This window comes from Cavia porcellus, unplaced genomic scaffold, assembly GCF_034190915.1.
Source record: "Cavia porcellus strain 051 isolate PalLab524CR breed Dunkin Hartley unplaced genomic scaffold, mCavPor4.1 scaffold_6, whole genome shotgun sequence".
Taxonomy (NCBI): Eukaryota; Metazoa; Chordata; class Mammalia; order Rodentia; family Caviidae; genus Cavia; species Cavia porcellus.
The window spans coordinates 39,940,000-39,966,285 of NW_026947489.1; the positions used below are offsets into that span (position 1 = coordinate 39,940,000).

General features: G+C 51.5%; 3 protein-coding genes and 1 long non-coding RNA gene across 9 annotated transcripts; 2 read left to right on the forward strand and 2 right to left on the reverse strand.

Moving 5' to 3' along the window:
* The first annotated feature begins 1,665 nt into the window (after positions 1-1,665).
* Positions 1,666-7,640, forward strand: Gba1 (glucosylceramidase beta 1). Of its 2 annotated transcripts, XM_005006149.4 has the most exons (11): positions 1,666-1,852; positions 2,470-2,557; positions 2,809-3,000; positions 3,126-3,272; positions 3,587-3,720; positions 3,932-4,104; positions 4,317-4,554; positions 5,537-5,761; positions 6,254-6,417; positions 6,797-6,913; positions 6,995-7,640. In XM_005006149.4, exons 1-11 carry the CDS (start codon positions 1,826-1,828, stop codon positions 7,098-7,100), a joined length of 1,611 nt encoding a protein of 536 aa, XP_005006206.1. In that variant the 5' UTR covers positions 1,666-1,825; the 3' UTR covers positions 7,101-7,640. The 2 variants fall into 2 exon arrangements, with proteins under 2 accessions (XP_005006206.1, XP_063106482.1); XM_063250412.1 differs by lacking the exon at positions 2,470-2,557 and having other exon boundaries at positions 1,682-1,852.
* Position 7,641: 1 nt separating this feature from the next.
* On the reverse strand, positions 7,642-13,339 carry Mtx1 (metaxin 1). The gene is given in 9 exon segments (XM_005006151.3): positions 7,642-7,978; positions 8,061-8,215; positions 8,664-8,740; positions 8,865-9,047; positions 9,169-9,261; positions 11,084-11,163; positions 11,453-11,522; positions 12,645-12,988; positions 12,991-13,339. Coding segments are annotated over 9 exon segments (1,383 nt in total). The 5' UTR covers positions 13,160-13,339; the 3' UTR covers positions 7,642-7,766.
* Positions 13,340-13,974: 635 nt separating this feature from the next.
* Thbs3 (thrombospondin 3) lies at positions 13,975-24,775 on the forward strand. Of its 5 annotated transcripts, XM_003475605.5 has the most exons (23): positions 13,975-14,142; positions 15,170-15,376; positions 15,975-16,231; positions 16,312-16,414; positions 17,641-17,667; positions 17,856-17,938; positions 18,018-18,069; positions 18,173-18,321; positions 18,674-18,814; positions 19,030-19,107; positions 19,480-19,632; positions 19,771-19,881; positions 19,969-20,076; positions 20,404-20,563; positions 20,889-21,007; positions 21,539-21,591; positions 21,843-22,036; positions 22,209-22,387; positions 22,477-22,525; positions 22,729-22,925; positions 23,173-23,345; positions 24,245-24,384; positions 24,467-24,775. In XM_003475605.5, the coding sequence occupies exons 1-23, from the start codon at positions 14,064-14,066 to the stop codon at positions 24,523-24,525; spliced, it is 2,871 nt and encodes a 956-aa protein (XP_003475653.2). In that variant the 5' UTR covers positions 13,975-14,063; the 3' UTR covers positions 24,526-24,775. The 5 variants fall into 5 exon arrangements, with proteins under 5 accessions (XP_003475653.2, XP_013014377.2, XP_063106481.1 ...); XM_013158923.3 differs by lacking the exon at positions 24,245-24,384; XM_063250411.1 differs by lacking the exon at positions 17,856-17,938 and having other exon boundaries at positions 18,018-18,062.
* LOC134476424 (uncharacterized) lies at positions 15,749-24,245 on the reverse strand. The gene is made up of 2 exons (XR_010048052.1): positions 23,431-24,245; positions 15,749-21,476 (listed from the first exon to the last, which is right to left on the reverse strand). It is a non-coding gene; the product is annotated as an uncharacterized LOC134476424 (long non-coding RNA).
* Positions 24,776-26,286: the final 1,511 nt, after the last annotated feature.

Here is a 26,286-nt window from a genome sequence, read left to right on the forward strand (position 1 = left end):
GTGCCAGGGGGATCCCATGTTTGAACCCAGCCTATGCAACTTCATGAGACTTTGTCTCAAAAAATAAAATAAAGCCAGGGATTTAGCTCAGTGGCATAAGTGCCATCCTGGCAAGCTCAAGGTTTGAGTTCGATGCCCAGTACCAAAACAAAAAACAACCCATAAACAAATGGTTCCTGGTGTCTACTGTGCCCATAGCCAGTGCTTATCTTTCTGATGCCCATGGTTACCTTCAGGTTCCGTGGGATTGCTTCTGTTTTACAATGAGGAAACAGACTGGCAGATCTGGAGTTAGTCAGGTTGGACTGTGTGTGCCACTCCCACTAAATCTTATTTGATCGTTTGGTGTGCTTTGTGGAGCAACCCCATGGACAGCCACCCTAAGATCTAACTCTGTGTAGCACTTCCTGATTTGGGAGTTTTATTTTGTTTTATAATGCTAGGGCTCCACTGAGGCTTTGGAAACTCTAGGACTATGCTGTCCTCCCAACCCCCAGCATGCTCCAGTTTCTGAGCCGGGATATCTGATGATGGAACAAGAGGAGCACAGAAAAGTGCATCACCAGGGGCTGGGGATTTAGCTCAGCGGCATAAGCGCCTGCCTTGCAAGCAGGCAGTCGTGAGTTCGATCCCTGGTACCGATAAAAAAACGATAAAGACAAAAAAAAAAAAAAGTGCATCAACAGCCACAAACTTCCTCAGGCTGCATTCATCCCAAGAACCACCCTCCCTGTAGCTGTGCAACTAGTAACTCCTCTTCCTCCAGGAAGCCTTTCTGGATTACTGTAAACTCATGAGTGTTCTCTCTGAATCCCAGGGTACTCTCCAAGTATACATGTTACTATTTCTGCCTTTATCTGTAGATAAGTGTGTGTCTGGTTCTGGTGGTTTATAGGCCTCTTTTAGGGCAAAGGCTGGGTCTTAAATATGTAAGGCCAGTACTATGGCCCATACCTGTAATCCCAGCTACTCAAGAGGCTGAGGCCCGAAGATCAAACAATTTAATGAGTAAGCAGGACTCCATCTCAAAATTAAAAAAAAAAATGTTTTAAATGGCTGAGGATGTAATGCAGCGGTAAGGTGCTTGCCCAGCTTTCACGAGCCTCTGGGTCTAATTTCTGGGACCACACACACACACACACACACACACACACACCTCAGTGGCTTCAGCATTTGGGGAGTCAGCCTCTTTTTTAGTGCCTCAAATTTTTTTTCCTTATGGTCCTGGGGAATGAACCCAGGACTTTGTAGATGCTATGCAAATGCTCTATTGCTGAGCATCAGCCCTTACTAGTTTCACTTTCCATTTTTTCTCAAGATGTGAGAACCTTCTTTGGGAATGAGGAGGCCCAACACAACTTCACTCAAATCTTTTTCTTTTTTTTTCTTCAAATCTTTATTCTAGGCTCTTCCCAAAATTATCATCCACATCCACACCAGTCTTCCAGAGGCCAAGTCCTGAGTCAACTGTGGTGGTGGCGCGTGCCTGTAGTCCCAGTACTCAGGAGACTGAGTCCAGGTCAGCCCCTGGGCTATATAGTGAGACCCTGTCTTGAGTTAAAAAAAAAAAAAAAAAAAAAAAAAGAAGATGAGGTCAATTGCCCATTACAAATATGGCTGCAATTGCCTCACTTCCTGTATCACGTGACCATCCCATGCATGTCACGTGACCCATCCTTTTCACAGACGGCGATTGACCTATAGGGCTCGTCAGGTACCTATGGCTGCAGTATATATGTGCACGTGTATTTTTATCCTGTAGATCCGCTCATCTTTCTGACTCTGGAACTCCTTCAGTCTTCCCTTCATCCAGTAACCAGATGTGATGGAGTTTTCAAGGCCTTCAGTAGAGGTAAGTGGACCAGGAATCCCAATCATTGATACTTCCTCTTTCTGTCTGTGTCTCTCACCTTCTCTCATTTTTTTCTCCTAGTACCGGCGATTGAATCCAGCGTGTAACAAAATACATCTCAGCCCTTTTTATTTTATTTTGATATAGGATCTCACTAAGTTGCCTAGGCTAACCTCAAACTTGTAATCCTCTTGTCTCAGTGTCCCAAGTAGCCAAGATTACAGTCATAATCAAGTAACCAGGATTGCACCACTGTGCACAGCATTTAGCAGACTCTGAAAGCAAGCCATTGTGGCTTTTTCAGCAGATGAAGAGAGGGTGGGGGTTGAGGTTGAAATGGATGGGAAGAGGGGTAACATAAATCTTTGTTTAGGGTGGACAGAAAGCTGTCTCCAGGAGAGGGGTTGTGGAGAGAGCTGTACCTGCCACTTTGTGGACCTTGTCCCATCCTTGATCAAGGTAGAAAGCTAGGCTGTACACACTCATAGGCACCCAACCCTGGCCAGGAGGGTACAGGGCTGAGGATATAGCCCAGTGGCACAGTGCCTGCCAGGAGGATAGCTGACTGAGGGGCTGGAGAGGACTTGTCTTCTAGCTATTCCTCATTCTGTTCTTAGGAATGTCCCAAATGCCTGGGCAGGGTAGGCATCATGGCTGCCAGCCTCACAGGATTGCTTCTGCTTCAGGCGGTGGTATGGGCATCAGGTAAGAGTGCCAAGGAAAAGGGCACCAAGGCTCCTTCCTGCTCTGTGGTCCTTTGATAGCCTTCCAGCATACTCATGGTGAAATTTCTTATAGGAACTGGATAAACCTTGGAGAGTGATTGAGATCAGCACTGGGATGGGGGTGCAGGGAGGGAGTGGGTATTTGAAACTGATGTCTTTTCCACTAACTAGCATGACTATTGCCCTTACCTGTCCCCTGCTCTTGCTTCTGCTTGTGTGTTTTTCTTCCAGGTGCCCACCCCTGCATCCCTAAAAGCTTTGGCTACAGCTCAGTGGTCTGTGTCTGCAATGCCACCTACTGTGACTCTCTTGACCCCGTGACCTTCCCAGCCTTGGGGAACTTCAGCCGCTATGAAAGTACACGCAGTGGACGTCGGATGGAGCTGAGTGTGGGTGCCTTCCAGGCCAATCGTACTGGCACAGGTGACCACTTCCCCATCCCTCCCTCCACTAGGCTCAGTCCTCCTGGATCTCCGTCATGCCAGTGACCAATTCAGAGTTTCTTTGCTGGGCACTGATACCCTTTTTTTCCCTGCTGTTATTTTCAGGGCTTCTATTGACCCTGCAGCCAGAAGAAAAGTTCCAGAAAGTAAAAGGATTTGGAGGGGCCATGACAGATGCTGCTGCTCTCAATATCCTTGCCTTGTCACCCCCTGCCCAGGATTTGCTACTCAAGTCATACTTCTCTAAAGAAGGTGAGGAGGAGTGGGACCAGAGGACACAATGCATTGACACTTTTCTTTGACCCTTCCTTGTATTTTTTCATGTTTCTTTGATATTTAGTCCCTTAATGCCACTGGAATAGATTACCTTGTTAGTGTTCTACTAAATGTGTGAGAGTCTCAGGCAAAGAGGGCTTGTGCTTTACCCAGGTTCTGGCTTCCACTGTCCCAGGTCGAGCACCACATTCTCTATGGTCTTGAGACCCTACTGAAGACTGGCAAATGATAAGCCATGATCCAGGTTCTCCTGTTGATTCAGACTCCCATATCTCGATCATCCTCTGCAGGGATTGAATATAACATCATCCGGGTACCCATGGCCAGCTGTGACTTCTCCATCCGTACCTATACCTATGATGACACCCCTGATGACTTCCAGTTGCACAATTTCAGCCTTGCAGAGGAAGATACCAAGCTCAAAGTGGGCATTTTGGTTGCCTCAGGCTCTGATGGCATTCATATCTGGGGGTCGAGAGAGTCCAGCTAGGGCTGTCTGCAGAGGGATATAAACCTGCCTCTGCTGCTGTTTTGTCCTGGGGGGTAGGGTGCGGGCTGATGGCTGAACCTGACATGCTGGTTGGGCTGGTTTGTGATCCACCTCTGGGTGTCTCTCTCACTACTTTTGTTTCTAGATACCCCTGATTCACAGAGCCCTACAAATGTCCCAGCGCTCTGTCTCACTCTTCGCCAGTCCCTGGACATCACCTACTTGGCTCAAGACCAATGGGGCAGTGAATGGGAAGGGGTCGCTCAAGGGTCAGCCAGGGGACATCTACCACCAGACCTGGGCCAGATACTTTGTCAAGTAAGGGATCAGCAAGGCCATGGGACCTGGACCGCCCTCCTCTTTAGACATCTGATCCATGTCCCACCCCTCAACTTGGTGCTACTTCTACATCAGCCTCTCCTACCTTCTGAGCCTTCCAGATGAGGCCTTTTAGCTGTCCCCACTCTTAATGTCAGAGGGTTGTGGTCCATTTTCTTGGTCATGATCACTCCTGTCCTTTCTCTTGCTAGGTTCCTGGATGCCTATGCTGCATACAACTTAAAGTTCTGGGCAGTGACAGTTGAGAATGAGCCTACTGCAGGGTTAATGAGTGGGTACCCCTTCCAATGTCTGGGTTTCACTCCTGAACACCAGCGAGATTTCATTGCCCGTGACCTGGGTCCAACCCTCGCCAACAGTACGCATCGTGATATCCGGCTGATCATGCTGGATGACAACCGCTTGCTGCTGCCTCACTGGGCACAGGTGGTAAGGCCTAGGCTCCCCATGGGTACTCTAGCAAACCCCAAATCTAACATCCAAACAGTTGGCTCCAAGCTCAAGAGTGCCTTCCTGTTCCAACTCTTTGTATTTGTTCCATCTCATAACTCTCTACTTGCTTCATGAAGATGACCCTCAAGTTATTTTTGTTTTTTGTTTTTCCCGACAGGATCTTACTGGGCTTGAACCCTAGGTGATCCTCCTGCCCCAGTCTCCCAATGGTTGGGATTTCAGATGTACATCACCATTCCCAAGTTGATCCTTAAGTTTTTTTTCCCTTGAATTATTTTTCTTTTCCTTATATTTATTGATACCTTTGGTTCAATTAATGTGTTTATTGAGCAATAATCAGTGCCAGAAACTATCCTAGGTAGTGGTTATAGTAGACAAAACATGCAAGTTTCTACCTTCTCAAATTCTGATGCAGACAAATTAAAATATGTTAATTATTAAATGTTGATTAGTACTCCGTTGTGGAAAAAGCAGGAGCAGCAACTATAGTTTGAATACAGCTAGTTAGGGAAGGTCCCAGCGAGCAGGTTTCACTTCAACAAACACTGGAGCTGAGGGAGGGGCTGTGCAGTACTCAGGCCAAGTGAAAAGGGCCTGGAATAGGAGCCTGGGCTCATCTTGAGTGCTTGAGAAACAGTAAGCAGGGTGAGCAAATGGCCCTGCAGGAAAGGCTCAAGGAATCCCATTGGCACAGCAATGTCTTCAAAGCATTGTTTTTATTATTTTTGGTTTTTTGACACAGACTCTCATTATATGTCACCCAGGCTGGTCTTGAGTTCATGATCCTCTTGTCTCAGCTTCCTGAGTACCTGGGATTACATGTGTTGGCTGCCACCCTGCCCAACTTGATTACTAGAGCAACCTGCGCAGGCCATATCTCAAGAACTCCTAGTTTGTCTTCCTGAAGCCCTGAGGGCTCAGGCTGCCTGGCTTCAGACCTCTTTTCTCTTGCCTGTAGGTGCTGACAGACCAAGAAGCAGCTAAGTATGTCCATGGGATCGCCGTGCACTGGTATCTGGACTTCCTGGCTCCAGCAAAAGCTACTTTGGGGGCAACACACCGCCTGTTCCCTGACACCATGCTCTTTGCCTCAGAGGCCTGTGTGGGCTCCAAGTTCTGGGAGCAGAGTGTGCGGCTGGGTTCCTGGGATCGCGGGATGCAGTACAGCACCAGCATCATCACGGTGAGTCGCTGACTTCTCTTCCCACAAGGCACCTGCAGCCTTTTCTACCTCAAAAAGGCTGGCAAAGTCCTTCCTTCCCAACTTCGCTGCCTACGTGCTCTTTGGGGCAATTTTGGGCTACTATAATTCTCTATCTTGTCTTCTTTTTAGATTATGCCTTTTCCAGATGCTTGGATTCAGACTGGCCTCTATTTTCTTGGCTTCCCTTAAAATGTGTCCATCTTTTTTTTTTTTTTTTTTTTGTCTTTTTCAGTTTTTATCGGTACCAGGGATCGAACTCACGACTGCCTGCTTGCAAGGCAGGCACTTATGGCACTGAGCTAAATCCCCAGCCCCTAATGTCTCCATCTTTACAGTGACCTCTCCTTTGCTATTAAGGAAACAGAACCCTCACTCACAGGAGCCCCCTGGCCCCATATTCATCTCCTGACCCCAGCTGCCTTCTCTGAGACCTCCATGTTGAGCCTTGGCCCTTCCTTGTCTCTACTTCAGAACCTCCTCTACCATGTGGTTGGCTGGACCGACTGGAACCTCGCTCTGAACCCTGAGGGGGGACCTAACTGGGTCCGCAACTTTGTTGACAGCCCCATCATTGTAGATATTGCCAAGGACACGTTTTACAAACAGCCCATGTTCTATCACCTTGGCCACTTTAGGTGAGTGGAGGGCACACATTCCCATTCTACACCAGGCCTGTCATCTTCCACGTCAGGCTTACATTGCCCCGAATTCAGCCATTCAGGGTCGAACTGCTGGGAGAGGCATTCCTATCCTTCCTAGAGATATATGACATAACATGACTAGGCAGAGGCAGAGACACAGCCAAACCCAGGATGCCTGCTGCTGGGGCTGGGACATGGGAGGGTGGTATCAAGGTGAAGCAGCAGGGTTTGAGGCCTACAGAATTAGGGCAGAGCTTTGGCGGGATTTATGGGTGTGACAGGTGTGTGACTTTGTGGCCAAGAGTTGGTAGGTGGTGTTCAGATGGGTGGAGGGGCTGGGCCAGTCGCTAACGATTGTTATTCCCACATTCAGCAAGTTCATTCCAGAGGGGTCTCAGCGAGTGGGGCTGGTGGCCAGTGAGGAGAACGACTTGGAGGCCGTGGCACTATTGCGTCCTGATGGCTCTGCAGTTGTGGTCGTGCTGAACCGGTGAGGGCAGTGGGCAGGTCTGGACCTGGTCCGGGGTGGGCCTTGGCAGGCTCACATGCTTGCTTTTCTTCTCCTTCCCAGCTCCTCTAGGGATGTGCCTCTCACCATCAAGGACCCTGCCATTGGCTTCCTGGAGACCATCTCCCCTGGCTACTCTATTCACACCTACCTGTGGCGTCGCCAGTGATGGTGCAGATACTCAAGCAGGTCCCTGGGCCCGGCATGGGCACTGAAGGCACAGAGTCAGCTCATATGCTGAATAAAGGAAGTGGCTAAGAGGGGACAACAGGGCTAGGATGAGCTCACAGTGACACAAATCCAGGGGCAGTGGTTAGGTGACTCACTCTTCTCTTTAGTAGGTGCCAGGGGCTAAAAGCCCCTAGGGGCAAGATCAGGAAACCCTGGTGTCTCCGACTCCATGCTTTTGTAGGAGGGCTAAGTGCTGGTTGCCTGTGGAAACTGGGCCTATGCCCAGGATGAGCTCATTGTCTGTACAAACACAAGATTGTGGTGGGGGGAGGAAAGAAGAGATTAAGAAAACTGGACCCAAAAAAGGGGACTGTTTGTCTTTCTTGAAGATGCAAAACTGGGCCCATGCAAAGCAATGTCAGCATGAGGGCAGAAGCAGCCACAGAAGCCAAAGCCACTGTGTACGCTCTGGCACCCAAATGATTCCATGGTACTGGCTGGGAAAGTGGCAGACCCTTAAAGAGAATGTTTAGCCTAAGTCAGTTGAGTGGTTTTATTTTGGAGCATAGCACCCCATTTCTGGCTATATCAGTAGTGGGGAGGCAAAGGGGCCTCTGGAATGCATGACAGTAAAAATGTCAGTCCTGGAAGGACGGAGACAAATCTACTCTTCATCCTCCTCAGCCATGCCTAGGGCCCGGGTGCTGGGGGCCTGGGCAGGTGCTGCTCGCTGGATGGAAACGATGCCACTGAGCAAGGCATAGCCCACCATGGCTGCCAGCCCCACCAGCACAGACAGGATCTGGTTCCGCCGAGGGTATGGCTCCTCCTCAGTCTCTGGGCCTGCTGGTGTCTGCCGTGAGGGTGGCACCTCAGCTGTGGGCCAAGAAAGGAAGAGAAGCTAGTCTCGGGATAGCAGCCCACTCCTCCCAGAGCTGTCCTCCCTCTGTCTCCTTACCTCCATCCCAGGGGAAATAGATGCTGAGGATGTGGGCACAGTAAGTGCAGAGGTTGTGCAGACCCCGCAGGTGGGCTTGCAGCTTCCCACTGGGCAGCTTCGCCTGCAGCAGCAGGGCCAAGTAGCTAAAAACAAAGGCGTCCAGGGAAGCAGGACTGGAAAGAAAGACGGAGAAGGGTAGAGGATGACAGCTGGGTAGGTGATTCAAAATGGAGCTGGGGGGAAGAGACGCCCTTGGGACGCGGGCTCTAGGCAGCAGGAAGCTACCAGAGGAGGACAGGACACACAGTTCTGGACCTTGTATGAAAGACCTCCCCAGGTGGCGCCAGCCTGGCCCTGAATGGGGCTCTATCCCAGGGAGCATAAAGAGCACATTGAGCTCCCCACAGCCCTGCAGGCCTCTCCTGCACCTGGCTGCTCTCCCACCCCACCCTGCTGTACCACCGTGGTGTCTCCAGCCCCACCACACAGCTGCTGTCACCAGAACTAGTGTCTGGCCCAAGGACCTCTTGCCCAGAGCCTAAGCCCACCCCAGCCACTGCATCTGAACATGCATCATCTTCCTTCCAAGCCACCCATTCCCCTCACTAGAGTGTCACTCACGCATCTCCAAAGAAGAACTTCTGAGACCCCAAGCGCTGGGAGAGAAGGGTCAGGCACTCCCGAGCCTCCTGGTACAGCTGTAGGCATGACACAAGTAGGCTTTCAGTCACAGGAACAGTGCCACTCCCCTCCTGACTCTACCATCCCTGGCCATCATCTGGGAGGCACATCTCATACTACAGCCCCATATCCCAGAGGTACCTCCTTTTCCAGTTCTTCTTCATTCTCAGGCCTGTGCTCTCCACATAGCAGTTGTAGCCGCTCCATGTGTTGCCTTTGCATGCGGCCAGGCAGGAAGAAGTTGAGGGGAAAGGGCATAGCTTCTGCATACCACTTCCGGGTCACCTCCACATAGTTCTTGGTATCTATCCAAAAAGTATGGATCTGGATTGGGTAGGCAGGAAGAGTAAGAGATCTGAGCCAGTGCACCTCCCCGACTCAAGGGAGGCTTCTGACTCCCCTCACCCCCACAGGCCAGGAATGCTTGGAAGACAGGTACACTTACCAGCACTGGCAACAGCTTTTCCTCTAGCAAAGACATGAAGGCCAGGGTGTCTGCCCCTTGTCGGGCTGACAGATCATAGTCAGCATTGTACTTCTGTGGAAGAAATATCCATGAGGTGGACAAGGAGGATGGTAAGGGGGCACTTTCCAAGTGGGGAGGGAATGGGACCCCCCACTCAGCATCTGATTGCAATGGAGATACAGTTAGCTTTACCCCCTGAGTCTCTTTCTCTAGGCCCAGTCAGTAGGCTGTTGCTGTTGGCAAAAAGCCTAGGCCTTGGAGCCTACTGGCTGTCAAGGTCCTACGCCTGCAGGGGAAAGGAAGGACTTGCCACAAACTAGAAGCAGCTTCCAGAGTTTCCACGGAAAGCTGGCCACACGCCTGCTGACGGCAACTTCCTAACAGTAACTGCTCCGACCCAGACTCCACAAAACCAGAAGAACAGGGCTCAGATGAAGGTTGGGCTGCAGTCAATGCTTCAAGTACTAGGGGACAACTCTCTGGACCCATGAACTCATCATGTCCACGACCCCCTGATTTATTCCCTCATGGCCCTGGCTGTTCTGTCTACTCATTCCATGCCTAGGCACCACCACCATCATGCATGCTTCCACCTATACCCCTAGGTCTAACCTGCTGTACCTTCCTAGACTTCAGTCTCAGCTCCTCAGCAACCCCTTTCACATCCTGAGTAAGCTTGGTCTCTTAAATGTCTCTGATCATTAGTTTCTCCCCAGTGGAATTGGGTATAATAATCTCTTTCTCTCAATGTGGCCTTAGTAAATAATGTAGGAGAAAACACTTTGGAAATAAAGAGCTGTGTTCATATAATCAGGACCATGGCTCTTTGACTTTTATCTGGATCCTATTTCTCTAGGCCTGTCAAGCTTCCAATCATTCTCTAGTTCCTGGGAAAACAGAAATGAGGAAGAGGGTCCCATTTCTGATAACATGTTCCCTTTTGGAACCAGGCTGTAAGTAGTAGAAGAATCCTTGGAAAGCATGTTGGCTAAGCCACCTGATTTTATAAAGACAGATCTTATAGCTCTGGGTGAGTAAGTGACTTGCCCAAGATGATCACACAATCAATGACAGAGTGAATATCACAGTGTAAGTCTCCAACTCTTGTAATGCTCTTTCAAATTCCCCAGCCTAGCTCTAAGCCTTGTCCCTCCTAAGCCCCATATTCAGCCCAATCTGGTCCTTAAAAACAAGTGGTCACTGAGTTTCTTTCTAAAGCTTAAGAGGCAGAGGCTGGAGGATTACAAGTTGGAGGCTAGCACGGCATCTTAGTGAGTCCTTAACCTCAAAATAAAAATATAAAAAGTTGATGTAACTCAGTGGTACAGTGCTTACCTAGCACACATGAGGCCCTGGGTCCAATTCCTAGCACTGAAAGGAAAAAAATGTCCCTTTATCTCTCTCTTTTTTGAGATAAGGTCTTGCTGTGTAATTCCGGCTGGCCTTAGAAGTTCCTTTCTAGTACCACCTTTGAGGGCTTCATCAGAGCCAACTGCTGTTCTCTACTGTCTTTCTCTTTCATGTGCTATTGGCCCATATTGTCCCCTCCCTGCCCAGCATACAGAAGGCACTGTCTCCAGATGCCCCAATAGTGCTCTGAACTTAATCTATAGCCAACTGCTTTACTGCATATCACAGTGTCAGTGTATGTGTCTTCCTCATCACAATGTGTTCCTGGGAGCCAGGGATAACAGCTCAGCGGAGCAGTGCCTGACTGGCAAACACCAGGTCCTGATTTTTAAAAAAATTATTAAAAAAAAAAAAAAAGAATGTATGTTCCTTAATGATCTGCACCACCTTTGCCCAGCTTGGCACATTATGTGGTGCCCAATAAGTACGTTACACTGAACTGATTCAATCTGTCTTACCAGTAACTCCCATCCAAAACACCTACCTCTTTTCGAAGGTGGGTGATGATCTTGTGGGGTACTGAGATGACTTCTCTGTGGCTGGTCCGAAGAGCAGGCAGAGTTCCTGACATTGAGAAAGTATGGCCACCAGATCTTTAGTTGTCTTATTTATTTATGTATGTGTGTGCACTTATATATTTAAGTATGTGTGTGCACTTATGTATGTATATATTTATGTGGTAGTTCACGCTGGTCTTGAACTCATTATATGGTCCAGGCTGGCCTGGAACTTGCAGTGATCCTCCTACTTTGGTGCTGAGATTGCTATTCATACACATTTGTACCACATTCCTGCTTGTTTCCTGCTACTCCCCTTACACACTCCCTTCTTCACCCCCAGGGATACTGGATACCTGAAGGGCTTCGCCAGGGGTTGGTGATCTTGTGTACCTTGAGTGGAGCACCAGTAAATCTGGCATAGGTCTGCAGGGAAGGAAAGAGAAGACAGAAGAGCCAGGGAGCCAAAAGGAAAAATGTTTACTGAATATTTTATGTCATGCCTATGCTTAGCACCTTTGCACAAAAAAGAGACATTACTGTTCATATTTTACAAATGGGCAAAACAGAGCTCAGAAAGATTATGGACATGTCCATGATTACAAATAGGAAAACCCTGGGGCTGGGGATTTAGCTCAGTGGCATAAGCGCCTGCCTTGCAAGTAGGTAGTGGTGAGTTCAATCCCCAGTACTGATAAAACAAAACAAAAACAAATAGGAAAACCCTTCCTTATCTTTTCTCCTGCCATCTGTCTGAACACATAAGCTTTTCATAACTAGTACCCTCTTCTTGATAGCACTGATCATGGCCTTCTCTTTGACAAGATTCTATGGGCTATTCCTACTTCCTATATATGTTATATCTTAACACTTGAGCATGTTATTCAATGGTTACAAGTCTGCCTTTCCCTAAATAACTTTAGGGGAGAGAGCAAGTCTTATTCACTTTTTGCATGACAATGTTTGGTATTAAGGAGAAAGCCTAACATGTACTTTTCTTTGGTCTTTTTCCTTTTTATCGGTACCGGGGATCGAACTCACGACTGCCTGCTTCCAAAGCAGGCGCTTATGCCACTGAGCTAAACCTCCAGCCCCCGCCTAACATGATTTTAAAATCAAAGAGTGAATGTAGAGGTGATATGGATCAAGTCTGACTCCAAAACTCTTTCCACAGTCTGGCTGTGAATCTGGTCCAACAAATAGGCTCAATAAATGGTGTTTAAGTTAGGAGGAGGAAAAGGAGTGCTGAGAAGACAAGAAAGCCAAATCCCAAGGTCTCTGAGATCGTCCAGAAGGATTGCCCCAAGGTCACAAAAGTAGTAAATAGATAAACAAGGATATAATCTATCTCTCTAAACCCCTGGTCAAGCCTGTTTCCATTGACAGAATCCTAGGAAACCATGGCATAGGGCACTGAAACCGTATCTGTTCCAGGTCTTTGCCTCAGTTTCCCCCAGCACCGCCCGGCAAAGTTCCGATGCTCAGCTAATTTGGACTCCCTCCCCAGTCCTCTAGGACGCAACCAAGGACGCCGGCGCCACCCCTCACCAGCACGGCCAGACTGTCTAGGTCCACTGACGGCAGCCCCCAGCCCCCAGACCAGCAGAACAGCTCCATGGGCGCCGCCATCTTGCACGCCCTCTGCCCCGGAAGCATCTCTTCGAACGCTTCTGTCTTCTCCCGCGCGGTTCCGTCCCCAGCCACCGCCCCTCTGGAGGCTCCCGGCTGGGAGCAAGGGGAGGTCCCCGGGAAGGCACGGCTTTTCAGGGACTGCGATGCTGCGGGGTGACAGGAGGCGGGGCTGTGAGCCTCAGGGGAGGGTGACCGCTCGCCTATCCAGAGGCGGCTCCCCTAGGGTGTCCGGGCTGTAGGCCAGGGGCGCCTCAAAGAGCGGAGTCTCGAACCCCTGAAGACGATGTGCGCTTAGGAGACGGGAATCTTGGGCGCCTGGCCTTGTTCTGCGGGCTCCTGCCGAACTGCACGTGGCCTGCACTGCTCCGGAGTCATTCGGGGCTCGGCCCCGCAAGGGGGCTGCGGGGGGGGGGGGGTCCCCTGAGCCGCATGTTTTCCACTGCGCGTTATGTTTGGAGCCAGCCCTGTAGCCTGTCGCTATGGAAACAAAACAGGGGCGGTGGCGGCCGCGGCTGGAGCAGAGGCCCGGCTGGGGCCCGAGTGGGGGAGGGGAGGTGGGCTCGCGGACTGTTGCCTTAGTAACGGGAACTCTGGCGCCCCTCCGAGTTGTCCGGGTCACGGCCGGCCCACCGGTACCCACCGCGTTGCCCCAGTCTGGTCCTCGGCTCCTGGTTTTCTACTCTGTCCCTGGAGTCCTTTTCCTCTTGATTTCTTCGCTTCGACCTCACTGACCAGTGTTTTCGACTCTCAGTCCAGTTCTAATCGGACGCTTTCAGACTCCCAAGTTTTCCTAAGAATGAGGGAAAATGGAGAAACAGGCGCAAGTCAGGGAACCTCCACACTAATAAAGAGCACTTCATGCCAGAGCAGCGAACTTCATGCCTTGTGGGCATCCTCTGGGCACTATAGCAAGCTAGTTCCGGCCACTCCCTTGGCATCCTTTGCTGCCAGCTGAAGAATAATGCCCACTGTGTGGCCCATGCCAGGGGTTCCTACCTTTCCTCACTGTGGCTTCCAGAAAACAGTAGCATTTGGTCATGCTGTGTTGAGGCCCCCGATAGTGGGGTGATAGGGGAGAGGGAAACACCTGGGGTGAGGACCATTAGGGAGAAACAGAAGACTGGGAGGCCTCCAAGGCTTCTCAGTGCCCCTGGTTCCTCGGACTGGTGATGCCTCCAGGGTGATTGGCAGCTCTTTGTTTCAGCACACCCCCCCCCCGCCTGCTGGCCCCCCCCTCGACTCCCCCCTCCGTCCCTCCCCCCTCCTTCTCTCTCCGCCTAGCCTTTTCCCCTCCCAGCAGCTTGCCTGCCAAGGGTAGTGAGCCGGCTGAGCGGCATGGAGACACAGGAACTTCGGGGGGCCCTGGCTCTTCTCTTCCTTTGCTCTTTTGCATCTGCCAGTCAGGACCTGCAGGGTAAGCCTGTGTCCATCCTTTTAGACCCCATTTCGGCTTCTTCCCTATTTACTCCCAGTCCGGGTATTGGGGAACAAAAACAGGAGAGGGGAAGAGTACCGAAGTTGAGCTAGAGGGAAGAATTACACTTCCTGGAGTAGGTGAAATTATGGCATGATGAGGAGTGGGGACCAGAGAGTGGTGGCTGAGTAGTACTGGCCAGGGTCAGGGATGAGGCCAGAGTGGTGAGTTTGGAAGCTGATAGGGCTGCCTGGCTGGGCTGGCATCAAAGCATCTCAGGGTCTGGGAGAGCAGCCTGAAGGTGGGTGCACAGTGTGGGTCCCTAGGCTTGGTCCCCTTTCTCTCCAGGCTCCTAGCCCTCAACGACAGGATGGGGGGTGGAGACTGAAGGGTCTGGCGCTCCCGGAGGTCTAGCTGTGGGATGGGCCCTTGGGTGTGGGAGAGGTAGCTGGAGCAGATGACACAGGCAAAGATTCTTTGCTGACTGGAGGAGAAACCACAGTTTGGCCAGGACACAGGAGGCAGAGGAGCTAGGTCCTACTTTCCACTGGGGTGGGGGAAGTTCCACAGGTGGGAGGGTCAAAGCCCTCAGTGGGCAGCTGTTCTCATCCAAATGAGTGTGCTGAGCCCCTAGATGGGAGGAGGGGCATCACGGTGTGAAATGAGCCAAACCCGGGGATGGAGAGAGAAGCTGCCTCTCATTTCTGTGCTATGGGCACCAGGTGCCACTCCTGACTATCTCCACATTGTGTCTCTTGCGCCACCTGGTGGTGGCATCTCAAGTTTGTGGTGTGGTTTTTGAATTTCAAAGCCACAGTCCTGCAGGTTCTCAGAGGGATGGGTAGGCAATAATGAGGGAAGAGAAAGGCTCACTGCTTCCATTATTGGATAGCAAAAAAAGGCTGATTTCTGAGAAAGTGATTTGTTACCTGGTGGTGGGGTAGTGTGGTTATTGGGTGCTGCAACCCTGAAGGCTCAGGGGAGAGTCCAGGCCTTAGCATTTGATTCTATTCTCTTGTCTGGTCAGTAATTGATCTCCTGACTGTGGGAGAGTCCCGGCAGATGGTAGCTGTGGTAGAGAAGATCCGGACAGCCCTACTCACTGCTGGGGACATCTACCTCTTGTCTACCTTTCGCCTGCCTCCCAAGCAAGGTGGTGTCCTCTTTGGACTGTACTCTCGCCAAGATAACATACGATGGCTGGAGACCTCTGTTGTGGGCAAGATCAACAAAGGTGACTTTGAGCGTCTCTTTCCTGTCCCAGTGAATCCCACAAACCTGAGCACTTTTATCCCCACTCTTATTTCTCCTTGACCTCCATTAGGGATCATGGGCCCATTAGGCTGTGCCCAGGTATGCCAAGGGCATGTGTAGGGTGTGCTTAAGTCAGGAGGCCAGGTAACCAAACAGTATTTGTAGGGATGGGAGAGGTTGGGTAGAGGTCAGTTGTAGAGCACTTGCCCAGCATGCTTGAACCCTGACTTCAATCCATTGCATTGTGGGGGTGAGGGAGATGTAGGGATAGGAGGTTGTATTTGGGGATGCCCATTGGGAAGTCTGTGCCCTAGCAGTGATGGAATCACTGAGTACAGAACTAGCTATAATCTTGGGAGAGTATAAAGTAATCAGATTTATTGAAGACTAAGAAACTCCTAGTCTCTAAGTCAATTTGAAAATATTTATTCTATACCTAACATGGTACATGGTGTTGAGAAATGCAATTGAATTAGGGGTGGTAGCTTTAGAGATGTGGTATTTGGAAGAGTTGAGCTAATCCTCAAGGGAAACATGGGATGGGGGACAGTGCACATACTGACTCCCTTCCTGGACAGTACTGGTGCGGTACCAGCGGGAGGATGGCAAAGTCCACGCAGTGAATCTACAGCAAGCAGGCCTGGCTGATGGGCGCACACATACAGCTCTCTTGCGGCTCCGAGGTCCATCCCGGCCCAGCCCCAGCCTGCAGCTCTATGTGGACTGCAAACTGGGTGACCAGCACACCGGCCTTCCAGCCCTGGCCCCCATCCCCCCAGCGGAGGTCAGTGGGATGGAGATTAGGACTGGTCAGAAGGCTTATTTGAGGATGCAGGTGAGCAGGAAAGACCCTTAGTTCATAGCAAGGGGGGAAGTAAATGGTAGATCCTTGCACCTTACCTGCTGTCCCCCCAGGGCTTTGTGGAATCGATGAAAATTATTCTGGGCGGGTCCATGGCCCGGGTAGGAGCCTTGAGTGAGTGTCCATTCCAAGGGGACGAGTCCATCCACAGTGCAGGTAACAGAGGCTCCCGTTAGCTGGCCTTGGACCATAGTCCTGTGGTCTTTGATGACTCCTAACCTTTGCCCTCTTCCCCCAACACCTATTTCTCTAGCTCACCTAATCCTGGGGCTTCTGATCCCATTGCCCCCAGTCTTTCTTCTCTGGTCTCCTATACAGGAGGTATGGGTCAAAAATATCTCCCTAAACCACATGTGATGGTCTCAGCACTCTGAGATGTTACAGGAGAGAATTGCAAATTCAAGCCCAATTTGGGCAATTTAGCTAGACCCTGTTTTTAAAATATAAAAGGGGGCTTTGGCTTGGTGGTGCACACCTGTAATCCCAGCACTCAGGAGGCCGAGGCAGGAGGATTTGCTGTATGTTTGAGACCAGCCTCGGCTACAAAGTAAGTTCAAGGCTAGCCTGGACTGTGTAGTGAAACCCTCAAAGGCAACACACACATACACTGGGGATATAGCTCAGTGGTGCACATGCTTACCTGGCAAGCATGAGGTTGTGAGTTCAATCGCCAGTACCAAAAAGAAAAAAAAATGATGTGCAAAGGCTCTGAATTCTATCCCAGTGCCACCATAAACCAAAAGCCCCATGTAGGTCATGCCACCTACCAGATCATTCTATCTTTCTGGGTTGCCAGAAAGATAGTGATCTAAGAGAAAACTGTAACACTGGACTTTTAGGGGATAGAGGGGAGGGAAGGTAATTGCTTGGTCTTGGCTGAGATCCTAGTCTCAAGGTCTTTTGTACTTCCCATGACAGCTGGCACATACTAGCAGTGTCTGTCAGCATATCCCATCAGCTTGGCTTCTGACAGGGATGCTCAGAGACTGCCATCTAAGTCACACCAACTTCTCCCCGATCTTTCAAAGGAACTGGATGCTTGGGAAGGCAGGAGGGAGGAAGTGGAATGCATTGGGGGGCCTGGTTCTGCTTGGTGACCTGTCACCTGACTCCTTCCACCATAATCATACTTGGGAACTAGGGTTTGGGTTTTGATGTCCCATGAGGCAGCTCCTTGGAGGATTCCTAGCCCCGTGGTGGGGCACTTGCCTAATACACACAAGTTCCTGGGTTCAGTCTCCAGCATAGGCAGGGGGAGCTGCTGCCTGTCACCTCTGCCCTACCTTGCAATACTCTGAGGCTCCAGTCCTGCCTCCATCCCCCTCTCCCTCGTTCCCTCTTCAGCAGGTGCCCCCTTGATCATGTTTTCTTCTCTTCTCTAGTGACCAGTGTGCTGCAGTCCATTCTAGGTGAGTAGACCACCAGGAGGTGGAAGGGAATAGGGTGGCAAGGAGGCCTCAGGCTTTGGCAGCTTCCTGGAACTAAGCCTTTTTAAAAGATTCGGAGTAGGTGGCAGTGACATGAGCTGGCTCATCACCTGCCCATGGAAGAGCTAGGGCTTATTGCCCCAGTTGTGATCCTCTCCATACTCCAACAGGGGAACAGACCAAGGCGCTGGTCACCCAACTCACCCTCTTTAACCAGATCCTGGTGGACCTGCGGGATGATATCCGAGACCAGGTATGGGTGGGCCAGCCACAGGTGATACTGACTCTGATTGGGTGGCAGATGTGAGGGCTGACTACCCCCTGCCCTTCAGGTGAAGGAGATGTCCCTGATCCGAAACACCATCATGGAATGTCAGGTGTGCGGTGAGTGGGAGAGCAGGGGTGGGCTCCGGAGAGCAGTGTTAGGGCCTCCCCTGACAATGGTTTGAATGACCTCTGGGTGGCTCTGACTCTGCCCACCTCCCAGGCTTCCATGAGCAGCGTTCGCACTGCAGCCCCAACCCCTGCTTCCAAGGTGTGGACTGCATGGAAGTGTATGAGTACCCAGGCTACCGCTGTGGACCCTGTCCCCCGGGCCTGCAGGGCAACGGCACCCACTGCGCGGACATCAATGAGGTGGGGAGGGCAGAGCCCACAGAATGCAGAAAGCTGGGGTGAGGAGGTCAGGAGGGAGGGGTAAATGTTGGTTGGAAGCAAAAGAATCTGAGGCTTAGGAGAGGTCAGAGAGCAGCAAAGTGAAACTGGAGGGAGGCACGTGGGAGGTTTTGCAGGGAAGAAGCTGGGGGAGTGGCAGAGAAGTCAGAGATGGTGGGAGGAAATGGGAAAGGCGCGGAGCAACCCAGGGAGAAGCTGGGGCAGGGGGCAGGAGCTGTGCAGCTGTGTGGGGACAACTGCAGAGGAAGAACACGAGGGATGGTTTAGGGACTTCCCCTTGGGCCTGACCTCTGCATTCTTATCTGGCCCCCAGTGTGCTCATGCTGAACCCTGCTTCCCTGGCTCCAGCTGCATCAACACTATGCCTGGCTTCCACTGTGAGACCTGTCCTCGAGGGTATAAGGGCACCCAGGTGTCTGGTGTGGGCATCGACTATGCCCGGGCCAGCAAACAGGTCAGGCTGGGTAGTTAGTGTGGCCATGCAGTTTGGGGCTTGTAGAGGTCAAGGGCTTCTGGGTTGGACATGGGACCTTTGTGATTAATGGGGTGAGGCCTGCTTTGTACTGGGTTTGGATCTGAGCTTATTAGTGCTTACAGATAAGGCCACACCAGTGCCTCTGTCTGGAGAAGCACCACAGGGTTGGTTCCACCCAGAGTCTGTCCCTTTAGGTCTGCAGTGACATCGATGAATGCAATGATGGTAACAACGGTGGCTGTGACCCAAACTCCATCTGTACCAACACTGTGGTGAGTAGAACACCTTGTGTGTGTCTAGGTGGGTGATACTATGTAACGCTCTCTTCACATTTGCTGCTGCCTGTGCTTCTTCCCTAGGACACTACATATAGTAGGTATTCACATGGACCTGGCTGCAAATTCTGGTTTCAGGTTTTTACTAGCTATGACCTTTAGCAAGTCATTTAGACTTTTTGAGCCTCAACTTCCTCACTTGAAAAGTGGGGCTATTTACCTGCCTTGAAGGGTAGCTCCTGAGCACCTAAAGAAGATATATACCTGGCACGCCTGTGAGTGCCCATCCTATTCCTCACAGGCAGGCAGTGATGGTCCAGAGTACCCAGCAGGTGCCCACTCCTTCCTAACTGCACTTTTCACCCTTAGGGATCTTTCAAATGTGGGCCCTGCCGATTGGGTTTCTTGGGCAATCAGACACAGGGCTGCCTCCCTGTGAGGACCTGCCACAGCCCAGCCCACAGCCCTTGCCATGTTCACGCTCACTGTCTCTTTGAACACAACGGTGCAGTGTCCTGCCAGGTGAGCTGAGGCTGGAGCTTAGAAGGAAAAGGGAAGAGGCTGGGGCACAGAGGAAGGTTGGTGAGCATGTTTAGGGCTTGGGCTGAGGACCTCCATGGGAAGCAGGAGTGCTAACTTCCGCCATTTGTGTTGTTCCAGTGTAACGTGGGCTGGGCAGGGAACGGGAACGTATGTGGGCCTGACACGGACATCGATGGCTACCCAGACCAGGCGCTGCCCTGCATGGACAATAACAAACATTGCAAGCAGGTGCAGGGCTTGGGGGCCAGTGTGGTAGGGAGCCCCAGGCTGGCTCTGGCCAGAACTCATATGTCTTCTTCTTCCCCCTGACTTTAGGACAACTGCCTTTTGACACCCAACTCTGGGCAGGAAGATGCTGATAATGATGGTGTTGGGGACCAGTGTGACGATGATGCTGATGGGGATGGGATCAAGAATGTTGAGGTGATTCCCAGACTGTCCTGTCTCTTGTGTTGTCTGTTTCTCTCACTGTAGCTCATATTCCTGCCTCTGCAATGTCCGTGGCCATTCTGTAGAAAGGGCCCTAGAACACCAAACTAAGGCAGCCCAAACCTGGGGCCTAGAACAAGGCAATTGTCATGGGATGGAAATCTTTACAAGGAAGTTTTGGGGGACCCCTTACCCCTCCCTCTCAACTCTTTGCCCAGGACAACTGCCGACTGTTAGAACAAGGCAATTGTCATGGGATGGAAATCTTTACAAGGAAGTTTTGGGGGACCCCTTACCCTTCCCTCTCAACTCTTTGCCCAGGACAACTGCCGACTGTTCCCCAACAAGGACCAGCAAAACTCAGATACAGATTCATTTGGTGATGCCTGTGACAACTGCCCCAATGTTCCCAACAATGACCAGAAGGACACAGATGGCAATGGAGAAGGAGATGCCTGTGACAATGACGTGGATGGAGATGGTGCGGTCCTGGGGTTGTAGGGGTGGCTGGGAGACCTGTGTGAATTAGCAGAGGTGAGGATGAGGCAGGGAGTCTGAGGAAAGTGGGGAGGTATGCTTGTGGGAGTTGGCCTGGCAGGGGGACATCACTCACAGCAGATATTGATAGAAACGTGAGGCAGGAAGTAGGGGTGAGCAGGATGTGGGAGAGAGGATGGGACAAGGTGGAAGGTTGACTTTTGACTAATTGTGCTCTGGGTGAAGACACAAAACTCAGAGTTTTTACTAACATAGAAAAGAATATGAAAGACATAATAACAATTTTGTGCTTCCCACATGTCTTCTAGGTATCCCCAATGGATTGGACAATTGCCCTAAAGTACCCAACCCACTGCAGACAGACAGGGATGAGGATGGGGTGGGAGATGCTTGTGACAGTTGCCCTGAGATGAGCAATCCTACCCAGGTACAGAGGAATGTTGAGGGTAGGGGAAAAGTAAGGAGACTGGGTTGTCAGGTTACTCTGAGTTATCAAGAAGGGTTGATGAGGGGCTGGGGATTTAGCTCAGTGGCATAAGCACCTGCCTTGCAAGTGTGTGGTCGTGAGTTCGATCCCTGGTACCAATAAAAAAGAAAAAGACAAAAAAAAAAGAAGGGTTGATGGAACAGGGTGTGGTGGCACATGCCTGTCATCCTAGCACTGATGAGGCTGAGGCAGGAGGATCACTGGGAGTTCAAGGCCAGCCTGGGCTACAAAATGAGTTCAAGACCTGTCTGACCTGCACAGTGAAACCCTCTAAAAACAAAACAAAACAAAAAAAGAGATAGTGGGAGTTGGGTGTGATGGTGCACACCTGTAATCCCAGTACTCTGGGAAGCTGAGGCAGGAGGATCACAAATTGAAGCCAAGCCTGGGCAATTTAGGGAGATCTTGTCTGTGAAATAAAAAAATATATATTAGAAAAGAAAATGGTGAGATCAGGCCCCTTTCTCTTAGACAGATGCAGACAGTGACCTGGTGGGGGATGTCTGTGACACCAATGAAGACAGGTAAGGTCTTTTAAGGGGGTTTACTTTCCTGTAATCATTCTTAATTCTCTCTGTGGTTAGCCTTGATTCTATAGCACTTTTGAGCAGAAAGTCATTCACATAGTCTGCCTTCCATTCCTATGGCTGGACCTGTACCACATCTGGCTAAAGGCCCAGGGTGTGCTGGGACGAGAGCAGGTTTCAGAGATTCCTAAGCAGGGGAGAGATGGAGGTACCTTTCAGCCTTATCTGCTGCCTGTTTTTCTGAGCAGTGATGGGGATGGGCATCAGGATACCAAGGACAATTGCCCACAGCTGCCCAACAGCTCCCAGCTGGACTCAGACAATGATGGACTTGGAGATGAGTGTGATGGAGATGATGACAATGATGGTATCCCGGATTATGTGCCTCCTGGTCCTGATAATTGTCGTCTGGTACCCAATCCCAATCAGAAGGACTCAGATGGTAAAGCTGGGGCCCCAGAAGAGTTGACTGTATGGCTTTGTTTGGGGCAGCAGCAGGGGGGTGTAGAAGGTCAGGGTGGGGAGAGGTCAAGAAGACAATATCCACAAGGTGACAGTGTTTGCCAGTAGCATTGGCCACAGCCTTTCTGAGCATCTAGCTTCACTTTACGCAGGCAATGGCGTTGGTGATGTATGTGAGGATGACTTTGACAATGATGCAGTAGTTGATCCCCTGGATGTGTGTCCTGAAAGTGCAGAAGTAACCCTCACAGATTTCCGGGCCTATCAGACTGTTGTTCTGGATCCTGAGGGTGATGCTCAGATTGACCCAAATTGGGTTGTGCTCAATCAGGTACTTAGGGCACTGGGATGGGGGCCTGTTGGGGTAGTACACCACCAGGTTTTTGGACCAGGGTTTTGTTCTTTATTTAACAATTTCAGGGCATGGAAATCGTTCAGACTATGAACAGTGACCCTGGCCTCGCAGTTGGTATGTAAGGGACGGCCAGTTCAATAACTTCCAAATGGAAGTATCCTACAGGGACAGAGGGCAGGGGAGGAAGTGGATGAAGAGGATGGGCGCAGGCAAGTGAGAAGGCAGTGGGGCAATCTGGCCACACGTACAGCACACACCGTCACAGTGAGCCAAGAGTAACCTTGCTGCCTCTAACCTTTATCCCACCCCCACCCTAGGATACACAGCTTTCAATGGTGTGGACTTCGAAGGCACCTTCCATGTGAACACAGTTACTGATGATGACTATGCAGGCTTTCTCTTCAGTTACCAGGACAGTGGCCGCTTCTATGTGGTCATGTGGAAGCAGACGGAGCAGACTTATTGGCAGGCCACACCTTTCCGGGCTGTTGCCCAGCCCGGGCTGCAGCTCAAGGTCTCCTAGCTGCCCAGTTTCCTCAACCCAGGGGCCTTTCCTAAGTTCTTCCCATCCAACCCCTGGGCCTCCCCCATGGCCTACCTGGGAACCCTCTTACCCAGAGGTCTGACCTGAAAGTTGATTCTTGGGCTTCAGAAAAATTCTCCTGACCTTCTTTGACTTGCTTTCCCAGTGGTATTTATGAACTTGTCTCCCTTCACTATGATCCCATGGTTGACTCACTGTGTTTGCCAATGATTCTCAGGCAGTGACATCAGTGTCTGGCCCAGGTGAGCACCTGCGGAATGCCCTGTGGCATACTGGTCACACTCCTGATCAGGTACGGCTGCTGTGGACTGACCCACGAAATGTGGGCTGGCGTGACAAGACCTCCTATCGCTGGCAGCTACTGCACCGGCCTCAAGTTGGTTACATTCGGTGAGAAGAGAGCCTGCACCCTCTGGGGGCACTCTAGCCTGGGGCCTTTCCTTTCCCAATAGCTGGGACTCACCAGGGACCTTACCTCTGTTCCACTTCTTGGAAGTAGGAGAGTAGGCCACTTCCCTCCACCTCCCTTCTCATTAAGGCAAGATAACCTGTGGGTAGTGTTGGGCACAGTCAAGCCTCCTCTGTGCTGTACTTCGACTCTGTAAAACATGGGCATTGAGCTAGCTGCCCTTTCCAGTTCCCGCGAGCCTCCTAATCCCAGGCCCATCTGTAGAGGGCCCATGTTTCCAATCTGTGAGGTGGTACTGCCCAGAACCTGCTTCATCAGCATCTGACCTAAAAGGGATCATCAACATTTACGAGTGACAAACCAAGGCTAAGATCTCACAGGCCTCTCAGTTTAGTACTTGGTCTACAACTTTGAATTTGCTTCCCTTGAGGGTCCCTAGTTAGTTGGGGGTGACTTGGGCAGGGAGGGGAAGTGGGTCTGCTCAGAAGCTGGACTTTCTAGGGGCAAGAGCCTGGTCCAGGGCATTGGGTTGGTTCTCCTTTAAGGTGCCTGGGGCTGTGGGGTGCCAGGGCAAGGGATAAAGGGGGTGGACTAGAGCCTGGGAAGCGGGTGACTTCACCCCCCAGCCCATTGTGTTCATCGTCATGGCAACCCAATCCTCGCTAGGAATTCGGCTGATGCTTTGAGATGCAAAAGGAGCCGCACAAAGAGCTAGGGGCCCCAGGCCTGAGAAAAACACCCCCTTCCCTCCCCTTTCTCTCTCCCTCCTCTCAGGCCTGGTGAGCTGGGGAAGGGGGTGGCTGGGATGAGCAGGGCCCAGGACAAGATGGCACAGTGCCCACTGGCATTTAGCACCAACGGACACCCCTATCCTGGACAGGGTGAAGCTCTATGAGGGTCCCCAACTAGTAGCGGACTCTGGGGTGATCATTGACACATCCATGCGAGGGGGGCGTCTCGGTGTATTCTGCTTCTCCCAAGAAAACATCATTTGGTCCAATCTCCAGTATCGGTGCAATGGTGAGGCTCTACACCAAGACCAGCCTGACCCCTCGTGTCCTGGGAGAGCTACCGTCTGACCTTATTCATTTCCCTTCTTCAGACACAGTACCTGAGGACTTTGAGCCATTCCGGAGGCAGCTGCTCCAGGGACGGGTGTGAGGAAATGGCCACCGGATTCAGAATCCTGACTTTAGACCCTTTGGCCTCGGGGTCCATCCTGGAGACCCTGAGATCTAAACCACAGCCCCTCAGCCAAACAGATCCTCCTCCTCTGAGTGCAATAGGAGTTAAGCCCCAGAGGGTTAGTGTCCCACTATTCGGGGCTTGGGAAATTTTCAAGGGGTATTACTCAGGAACCAACCCCAGGAAAGATAATAGCACATTGCCATAAAGTTTCAGTTGTTTTCTATGTCAGTGCAATTGCTTATTTTAAGGATTTTTCGGGATAGCGTGGGAAACAGGAAGGAACCTGATGGGGGAAGAGAGAAATGCTGGTAAATTGAAAGTTAGAGATTTGGAGAAAGTTTGGCTGAGTTTGGGGTGGGTGGGAGAGGTGCTAGATGGTAATAAATGAAGGATGAGGAGGTACTGGTGACAGAGTAGCTAAAGTCCTCCCAGTCCCACTTACTCACGGTGGTGGTAGTAGTGGTGTCGACACTCCAGATTATCTTAGATCAGCCGGATCGAAAGCCAGGAGGGCGGGGGGTGGGGGGGCTGCCCCGCTCAGGGTGAAGGGGAGGCCGGGGGGCCGAGGAGGCCGGAGGCCGGGACGAGTGCAATATTGGTGGGGGAAAGAACAACACTGCACCGCGTCCCGTCCCTCCCGCCCGCCCGGGGCCCGGAATCCCGCTCCCCACCCACTTTAGCCCGCAGGGCCCAAGGACCCAGAGCGCTCAAGGGAGCAGGGTTCACCTTAGAGGCCGGCCAGACACTCAGTGCCCGGAGCGGTGAAAGGGACAGTAAGCGGGAGGGATGAAAGAAGGGAAGACCGTGGCGCCCCTAAAGGCCGCTTTCCGACTCAGGGGCGGTGCGCGTTTGCTCTTTAAATATTCAGACTGAGCTCCTTGGAGCCGTCGCCATGGTAATGCGTGTCCCAGCAACCGAAGTGAATGGCTGTTGCCTGGCAACTCCTGAAGTAGAAGTTTGGGGCCGCCCACCTGTATACTAGCGCTTTCTGCCGCGGCTGACTCGGGCCTTCCCCGCCTTCAGCCCCGCGCACTAATGCCTAGCGCCCCCTGCCCGACGCCTGAAGCCCGAAGCTGAGCCTCTGATGCTGTGTCGTGCCGCGCCCGATTAGTTTATAAAATGTATTGGTTGGGGCCACGAACTGATTGCCCAGCACAGTTGTAACTGCTGTACTGGCCCCTAGACCGTAACACGGGGCCGCTGGACCCAACCTGGTGCCCTGTATGTGCCCCACTGTCCAGAATACTTCACTGTCCCCATATATTTGCCCTTAAGAATACCTATCGTTTTCCCCAATATACACATCCCTACGGTTTTGTTCTCCACCATGAACGTACCTGCCCCAACTACCACTACCTACTACTGTTTTCCCACAAAGGATAGTTCTGTGCCCCAAAATTCCATTCTGTCGCCTCGCCTACTGTCTGTCTCCTAAATATGCACTGACCTCCAAAACCTGTCTCATCCCCACTCTCGCATTCCGATGTCCCCTCCCATAAACCCCAAGTCCTACACATACCTCAGGACCCCACCCACTTAGCACTATTTCCTTCAGACAGCACCCCACGCTGCTCCTTCCTCTTCGTTGTCCAAAGCGTCAACTCCTTCGCCATGGACCGACCTCCCCAAGGCCTCCCTATCGCCATTTGGGCTGCATCGCCGACCTCTCCACACCATTGGGGCAGCCCCTCCGCGCGCGCCAGTGGCCAGTGATGTTGCCTGTGGCCACGAGGG